General features: G+C 37.3%; 1 protein-coding gene across 1 annotated transcript in view; it reads left to right on the forward strand.

Moving 5' to 3' along the window:
- Positions 1-7,537, forward strand: part of FAM222A (family with sequence similarity 222 member A) — a 37,458-nt gene extending 29,921 nt beyond the window's left edge. The window contains exon 3 of the mRNA XM_053469191.1: positions 5,499-7,537. Within this exon, the coding sequence (XP_053325166.1) occupies positions 5,499-6,736 (1,238 nt within the window). The 3' untranslated portion in view covers positions 6,737-7,537. The remainder of the gene's footprint in view (positions 1-5,498) is intronic.
- The last annotated feature ends 2,117 nt before the right edge of the window (positions 7,538-9,654 follow it).

The raw sequence follows: 9,654 nt of genomic DNA on the forward strand, positions 1-9,654 counted from the left end.
GATGCTGTGTTTGTTTAACAGAGCAAAGGTGACTCCTGATTTCTAGGCATTGCTTATCCAACTGGGCACCACAAAGCGTTAATGTTTGCAAGGAGTTCCAGCTGTATCTGAAATAAGTTCGGTAGTCCAGCTTTTGAGAGAGAGAGTGGCTACAACAGGGGTTAACAAAGCTTACAAGCATTCAGATGAGCTACTCGCTTAGGATTCGTGTTGCCCTCTAGGACTATAACACGATATGACAAGCTGTGCTGTTGCACCAGTCAGGGCTAATAATGTGTCTTGCCTCGTTTGTGCTGAGCAGACGTATGCAAAATGATGTGTACACAGCTGTCTGGCTGGACAAATTAACACTTTAACAACCAACACATTGATTTGTGGTGCATAGTACAACCTGAGACATAAGAAGGGTTAAATATACAGGTGCTCATTGAGCGAGGTCATCGTTTGTTTTTGGGTTTTTTTGTTCGTTTCTACTGACATTTATTCAGTATCAGGTGGAACCTAGATTTGTAAATCCATGCAAACTCCTCTATAGGCTACAAAAATGCATTTTTTATTGTATCTCGAAATATGTAAACAAAACCACTTTTTATAGTTTTTAACCATTTCCCTCCAACCTGTAGAACCTGAATATAGATTCAGCGAATTGCAAGAGGACTAAATTAGAAGTAATTATTACCAACAAGTTTTGTCAGTCTTATACACCCTCACTGTAGACATTGCTGTTGATTTATTAATATAAAAAAAAAACTTTTAGTGCTGATTGTTTTTTTTTTTTGTTTTTTTTTACATTGAATATTAGGCCATGCAGGGATCTGTCAGGTCTCACTCGTCATTGTATTTACAAATTATTAATTTAGTACTGTGGCAGATATGAAACCTCTGTGTGGTTTGCAGTTGGTTTTCAAGTCCTTGGTTCTATAAATGCCTCCTAAGGCCTCTCTGCCATTGACACCTTTGTGTAGAAAGTGTGGTGTGAGAAAAAGTTATGAGAGATGTCCTGTCAAGGTCTCACCTGTGTAATATAATATCTAGAACATATTTGCAGTGGTTGTAATAACAGTTGGCTTCTGGGACTTTAGGATTACATTACTTAGAAGAAGTTTACTGCCGTGACAATCTAAACTATTTTGAATGATTTACCTATTTAATCAAAACCAAGAACGTTATCATGGTTTTTAAGAAGAGGATAGTGTTGAAAGCTTGCAATCCATTATAGTTTAATAAAGGTCCTTACCAAATGTGCTCCTTTTCTTTCCATGGCTAGCACTGCACAACTCTATACCCTTGCCTTGGTTGATAAGAGTTTCTATCTGTCTTTGGGTTTTTTTTTCATTTTTTACTGTGTAAAACACATAACAAGCTGTGTCTTCTTGACCTATCTGCTTGTTGTACTTAAGGTTCCCTTCATTGTCTAGTCTGTACAAGAGATATCTCCTCCAGCAACCGACTGGATAGTATCTTTGACAAAGATTCTGCAAACAATCATTGTAAAGATTCCAGAAACACAAAGGAGTAGATGAATTTCAGTGATGGCCAACTCATCCCGTTTCCCTGTAGATAAAGAATCTTTGTCCTCCTGGTAAAGTACAAACGACATGATGAAGGTGGCACTTTTCTTTTCTGTTTCACTAATCTGCAATGCATCACTCATTAAAGAAAATCAATAATGTCATATCCCTAATTGGATTGCAAATTTTTCTTTGTTCATTATTGTAGGTTACTTACTTGCCAGTGTGCCCTTCCTCCTGCACACCTTCTCATTACTGTTCAGTCGCTCTCCTCTACTATCACACACGAGCTAGTTATGTCCATACCACATAATAGTTAAAATACACGTTAAATGTTTTGCTTAGGATCTTAGTCTTTATGGTTTGTGCGCATGGATTGTGTAATACGTTCTCTTAATCTACAATTTAGACACTGATATCATCAAACAGATAAGTGTAGTTTAAAGAGTCTATTCCAAAACTAGAGGTCATACTGACTGTCGGGGCAGTTCTAGCTAAACATTTTAAAGATTAAGCGGCTCTGGTGTTGTGAAATCATAACATGATTGGCTGGACCTGGACAATTTAAGTATGGATATGACAGGACTATGCCATTGATGGACAAATATAGAACACAAGGGCTTAACGGAAAGCCTAAACTAACTAAATGCCTTTTGCCAATTTTAAGGGGGAAGGGGGGGGTTCTGTTCCAATGCAGATTTTCTTAAAGCATACTTACAATATTCACTAATAGAGAGTGGATAACTACAACAGATAAAGCTCCACATAAGACTGGTATTTTTCTGCCCAGCTGCAAATGGTATTTTATTTTCCATTTAAAATTTGCAAATGTCATATGGCTAATTAGTGCCACATTAATTGAGTGTTGGGGATTATGCCAAGGACAGCAGTATCGGCTTGAAGGACAATGCAGACGGTGCGTATGGTAAAAATTAAAGGCAATCTATACATGCACCATTGCCTTACTTCTACCTTTTTAGTCTTCCCAGTGGCCTCACTTTCCTACCCTCACATCATTCTCTGCCCATATCTTTCTCATTTTCTTGAAATGAATGTCATGAAATGTGGCCACGTGCCGCAGAAACATACAGGCTTCCCTCACAGGTGCCAATACTATACACCCTTTTTATCTTCAAAGTCTACAGAAGTGTTACAATCAGTTATTTTGTTTTAGCAGATACCGTCGCCAAGTTGGGCCTTCTGTGTTTTAAACAGCTATGTATTAGCACCTGCGTTCTCTTTGGGCACCAACTAATGGTTTACGCTTCTAGAGTCTACTATCTAGAAGGAGGAGTGGGATATATTGCACACAAATGTTTGCGCTGTCACGGTTTTTTTTCTCTCAAATAGTAGATGATCATGCGTAGGTGAGGACTCCCGAAAAGATAGAAGTTTTGTTCACTAATTGTGAAGTGCTTTCTGAGCTGACCGTGTATAATGTATAACTCCACGTGTAAGGCAAGTTTGAAGAAATGTCACTGTTCTAACTATACATTATACAGGACCAGCCAAGCTTCCTCATAATGTATAGTGGAGGCAAGGTGCTAAAATGCAACTCTCCCTTTAGTGAACAGACCCAAATGGATATGCTGCTCATTTTATACGACTTTTGCACAATTACATATATTCCTTATAACAGGACAATAAAAGGATATATAGCTAAGGTGGGAGTTCACCTTTAATATTCTATCCACATACTTATTGCCTGTGTACTCGGTTGTGTTATATCTTCTAACAACATGCAGATATTACTGCCTTGCCCTTTTGTATTCTTTCCATAAACAGTGTTGTAAGATAATATATTGTTACAATATAAAAGTGCTTGCAAGGCTGTATAGTATTCTAATAAAACCATTTTTAACATGGTATACTGTCCTAATAAAGCAGGATTTGCACAGTAGAATGTTTTTAATTCTGGGCCTTCAGAATTGGTTTGGAATACATTTGCACACAAAGAAATTGAAAGCCTTTTATGAAAGTCTTATTTTTTTTTTAATTTTTTATCTTTTTTTTTTCTTTTGCTCAAGTCTTGAAATCTACACACATTTAATCTGAAATAAATGAAATAGAATAAATACAGGGGATGACCATATTCACTCTCCTTTTTCATACTGCTGTAAATTTACTGCTTCCTTGACGGGTCATTATTTTTTTGTTTTTGCTAATTGGCATATACACCATAATGTAAGTGTTCTAAAAGCTTAATCAACAGTTTTGAAATTACTGTTCATGTTATGAATTTCATTTTGGAAACATTGTTTATTTTGTTAATATTTTCATAATAGACACACATTCAAATTTTAGATGGAAAATAAATCTGCACTTCTGTGGGTTTTTTTTTTTGTCATTTGTAGATGAGTGTTAATTTTCCTATTTTGATTATCACTAAAATTGCATTGAAATGTTTATTTTATTTTGGAGGGATGTTGAGGGGGCAGAGACATTATATACAATTGCTGATTTCCTTTCTGCTTAAATGGTGTTTGTGTGCATTTTTTACGGAGGGGGTTAAACACCCATGAAATTAGTTCTGTAATGTACTTTGCATCCAATTTATTTCAGACTCGGTTAAAATGAGGTTTGTGGTGAACTGGACTAAATTTCTGGAACTCTTACTGCCAATTTTGCACTATTTCCAGAACACTGAACTTGTAGATTGGTGAAATTGTTTTGGATCTAAGGGGTTAAAGTACTTTCTTAAAATGACCTTTGACATAAATCATTCAGAGGCTACAGTAATTTAAGAAATATATAACATTAGCTGCCATATGTGAAGGTATGTATGAGAAACCTCTGAGACTCTATACAGAATGTACAAAATTTGAGTGGATGGCAATTGGCTACTCTACCCCTACTTATAGTCTATTCAGTACAGTACTTGAGTTTAATAATTAACCTTAAAGTGTAAGCTTGCGAGCTGGGCCCTTTTAAAGCATATGTTTGTCTTAGTCTGTCAATTCTAGTTTTGTCGTACCCTTCGTATGTACGTAGTGAAGTGCAGCATAAATAGTTGGTGCTATATAAATAAACAATAATAACTAGAAGCTGTCTACAATAATCCTCGCCGTCTCATTTGATGTGCACAGATTTGTGGGCTTGCTGTATGTGCTACTCTGCATACGTCTAATTCATTATTATTACTATTATTATTAAGCACTGAAGTATACAAGAACAAACTCATTATTCTTGATGGTGACCACATTAGCATGAGCTGAAACAGTCCTTTAACATGTTTTCAGCAGTGAAGGGGTAAAATTGTAAATCAGAGGATTCTCCCCTCCTAATTATGGGGGACGGTTTGAAGACAGCAGTTCAGTCATTTTTCCCCAAGAGTACTTTGGGTGGAACCAAATGCCAACATTGTATGGCTCTTTGTCTGTTTTAACAGAACAGTGGAGACAAAGGCATTCTGAGCTTGACAGCTATTGCTTCCCCTGTCATTAAATTATTAACTGCCATCTCTGAAACTTTCTCTGACTTTTTTTTCTAGTAATAACTTTTTTTCCCAAGCATTACACACAGTTTACCACTATAATCAAGAATAATGCAGCCAGTATTTAACTTTATGTTTAAATATTTTAAACAGCACAAATTAGCTCAATACATGAAGGTTTGAAAAGAAAAAGCCGAAAGTATTTAAACCTTTTTATCTCACAAATGTATCACTTTGTTTATTTTGTATAAGAGCCTTATTTTTTTTTTCTTTTTAAATCACAATAATGGCATTTCCCCACCCACAATAAATACCTCTACATTAATCTCAATTTTCTTGAATATATTTTCTCTCAATATTCTCTCTGTCCAGCATGTGTCTTTTGTAATGTTTCCCTTAACAACATTTGTGCTTGTTAGCAGGGGGAATTAAGAGTGCAGCTTATTGTTCTTCACTGGGTTAAAGCCACAAATGGTTCACAGGTTTCAGTCTGAACACAGCTTTTCAGTGATAGTATACATTTTTTGAATGTATCACTTTTTTTTATTTTTCAGGTGAGGCTGTGACTCCAATGCAGACATCACGGTACCCAAGTCCGGCAGAGCTAGATGCTTACGCGCAGAAGGTTGCCAACAGCCCACTGACCATAAAAATCTTCCCCACCAATATCCGTGTACCCCAGCACAAGCACCTGAATCGGACTGTAAATGGTTATGATACGACTGGCCAACGTTATAGTCCTTACCCAATGCACACAGGTGGATACCAAGGATTGCTTGCTATAGTCAAATCCTCCAGCAAAAGTGTGCTGAAGAATGCGGAGGGGAAACGGACTAAAGTATCTTCTGCACAGGTTGGTGTTGCTCCTTACCCTATGTCAAGCACTTTAACACAAGGCCAACCTTGCAGTGGACAGCTGAATTACCTTGGCAACCAGAAGCAACTAGATGCACCAGTGCCACCCAATGTGACTGTGGCAGCATCTGTCATTCCATTAACAGGCAGGAACTTAGCACTCCAACAAGCCAACCTGCCATCCATCCAGACCATCATTTACCAGATCAACCAACAGTGCCAGGCTCAGGCTTCTCAACAGGCTTGCCAAGGGGTAGTGGTAGCCAATTCCAGCCCAGCCAAACAAGGCATGAATAGTGGATTTTCTGCTATGACTGGGAGCACTGTGGCCTACGCTGGCACTGTCTTGCAAGAGTGCAGAGCTGGCAGTGAGCTGGCGCTGGGTTCTGCCCCTGTGGTAGCCAAAGCTGGATCTTATCAGGATGGTATGGACTACCTAATTTGGCAACAGAAGCAACAGCAGCTCAGAATATACAGTGGTGGAAGTGGAGGTGGTGGAGCAATCAGCAAATCTCCAGAGGTTTGCCCAGGAGTGTCACGTCCATACACACTTGCTAGTGCAGTTGATAAAGTCAGCTCTTCTCCTTTGAACTGTGTTGGCATGCATGGAAATTTCTCTGTAGGGCAATATTTTGCCCCTCCTTGGAACAGCATCTTAGTCACTCCAAATAGTGACTGTTACAACCCGCAGGAACTTGTGAATGGGCATAGGGACTTGGGGGTACATCCCTCAGATGGACTTACCAGCATCCCTAGCAAGACCCTTTGCAATACCTCTATTCTTAGTAGTAGCCTTCAGTCTTTAGAGTATCTTATCAATGACATTCACCCACCCTGTATCAAGGAGCAGATGCTTGGCAAGGGTTATGAGACGGTGTCTGTACCAAGGCTTCTAGACCATCAGCACGCGCACATTCGGCTCCCCATTTACAGATAGAGCGGCACACCCTTTTCTGTATAGGGGTGGCCAACACTGATTCCGTAAACAAAATAATGTTGCGTAGCTCCAAGAAGGCGTATTTATGGACTGTAAAGGGCATGGATGGCAGGGGGTATCCCCCACTCCTTTGTAGCCAGAGGACAACGCATAGTGGGGGATACACTGGCCAAGTTTTTACGGTACAAAAAAAGTATCTAGAGCTGCCTCTATCCCTTGTTGTGTGGAAGGTTAACATCTTTTAAAGAAAATGGTGTTGCCTAAAATAGGCACAAATTGGTACAACCATTAAGGAAAGAGACGTAATTAGTAATTTGTATCTACACTGAATGCAGGATCAATGCCCCAAATTATTGCTTTTGTAGAGATTTTTTTTTTAATTTACAAATCAGCAATGTTTCATTTCAAAACTGCCATGAAATTTGACAAGTGAAATAAAAAAAAATGAAGGTTAGTGGTAATAATATTGATTTTATTTATTTTTGTGGTGTAAAACATGAGGTAATTTAAAGGTGTATAATTAACCCTTATGCTGCCAGTCCATCCCTTTTTGGTTACTGCCCTGCCTGCCCCTCTCCCACATATGAAGGTAAAGATGGGGTTAACATGAGGGCTGTCCCAATAACAGTCATCCAGGGACATAGGGTAATATTTAGCACATTGCTTACAGACATAAAAAATTGCTCCATAATTCAAAAAATCATCCTGGAGAATATTGTTTCCTTATGAAGTTCAGTGCTCATACTCCATAGAATAAAAACCATAGAGACTTTTTTAATGGAACATGACTCTATATTGGTTGTTTCATTTATTACCGTTCCAAATATAAGAGACCACGGGGTTTAACTCTGTAATAAATTGGTCAACAAAGCATTTAATGTGATTGCCTTCCAGGGTCACAAGATAGGTAAAATATTAGTTGCTGTCTATCCCATACAGGCTCATGAGCGCTAGGAGGTATATGAAGACCTACTGATGAAACATAAATGTAATTTAGTATAACTTAATAAGATTCAGAACTGATGTCACTGGCTATATCGTTCATACTTATCAACCTGTGGGTGTGGAGGTGTAACCTATGGAACATGAATGATAGGCCCAAGAGATGTAACTATTCCTTATTAAATTTAGATGGAAATTGCGATCTGTAGAAAACTAACTTTTAGGGGTGCTGGACTAAGTTTGGCAAAAAAAAAAAACATTTTTACTCGCATCGCACATGGCAACAAAGGGCTTAATTTACGATGTTTGTTATAGAATGCTTTGATTTCTGCACATTTACACTGAAATCTTTTCAGATTTGTTTTTGTTATTCCAATTATAAATCTGAATTATTAATATTAAGCAGAGTTAAAATGTGAATGGTAGGTAATGTTTTTTTTAAAAAAAAATGCTGCTATTTTGAAGACAACAAAGTACACCAGTTTCTTTATCGTGCTGAGGACATTAACATGTTATATATGGTAAAATTATATATATATAAATATAGATATACATAAAACATTACAATGTTGCTTTATGTTCTGGGGTTTTTTTTTCCTTCACTGCCAAAGGCTCTGGCAATAAGGGGGTTAATCAAGAAAACATTTAGTCCATAACTTGCACTAGTAATAAAAGGAAAAGTGTAGAACGGAAGAGAGCCTGCAGGATGATACTTAAAATGTAAAACAAATGAAAACTTGAAAACACATTTTGTAGTATATTCAAACTGTATAATTTACATGTTGGCTGCTAAACAAAAACTTTAAAAAAAAAAAAAAAAAGTTTCCTTACACCCCATGCTTTCTCTTTGCTTGGAAAAAAGTATTTGGGATTATTTTTTTCCTCTAATAGATTCAAATTTTTTGTTTTGTTTTTTTTTGTTTCGAAAGAGACTGGTTTGGATGTACATTCTGTAAACTTTCTTTGCTAATCGCGGTTCAAAAATCTTTAATATTTTAAAATCAGTAATGCTTAAGTGTCATTATTCCATGCCATGGAGGAAAATATCACAAAAGTACCAAAATGTGCCCTTGATTTAATTTTAAGCAGGTTTTTTATGGTATTTTAAGCTTCACTTCCATCTCTTCCTGTCTCGTAATGTCTATCTGACATAAAGTCACCCACAGTGGGCTGCAAACCCATCAGCAACTTGCAGTACATTGCTGTATTCCCATGGACTCTGTTCAAACATAAACATTCTTTATATTTGTTGTTTTTTGGGTTTTTTTATTTTTTTGTGTACATGTCACTGTGAAACCCGAAATTGTTTAGAAAATGAAGAGCTCAAAATCTGCAGATGCTGTTCCCCTCGAGTAAAAAATCGAAATATTTGAACTATGACTCCAGTTGTTTCATTTATGTGTCTAATGCATGTAATCTGCCAAATGAGTTATAACGCCGTCTCCCACATTCACAATAGTTTTTATTGTTTTTATTTAGAGTTGCTTTAAAGTGTGTGTGTGTGTGTGTATGTATAAGTGTGTGTGTATGTATCATTTTAATGTATATTAATGAGCAATACTGACCCAGCCTACAAAGGCAGATTACATATAATTCTGCCGAGAACAATGGAGAGATTTGCATTAGTATAATTGTATTAAGCTCCACACATCCTGTTTGTATCACTCTGGGGCTTGTCTATCTCAGCTGCCTTTATGTAGAGGAGCATATGGTATGTCATTACCAGGGCCCAAGGCCTAGACAGAAAATAAAGAAAGCTTAACACTAAGACAAACAGATGCATTTGAAGGTTCTCTGCTCATTAGAGGGGATGTTTTATCTAAGATGGAATTTGTTTAGATTTGTTGTTCTGTTTTCAGGCTTCTGGGGGGGGGGTTGACATTGTTTTGTTCGTGTTGGAAAAATCTGTAACCCTATAGATACCAGAGGAAATCTGCTTCAAAATAATTGAAATAAATGAGCAGTTGATTGGAAGT

Source organism: Spea bombifrons, chromosome 1 (assembly GCF_027358695.1).
Source record: "Spea bombifrons isolate aSpeBom1 chromosome 1, aSpeBom1.2.pri, whole genome shotgun sequence".
Classification (NCBI taxonomy): domain Eukaryota; kingdom Metazoa; phylum Chordata; class Amphibia; order Anura; family Pelobatidae; genus Spea; species Spea bombifrons.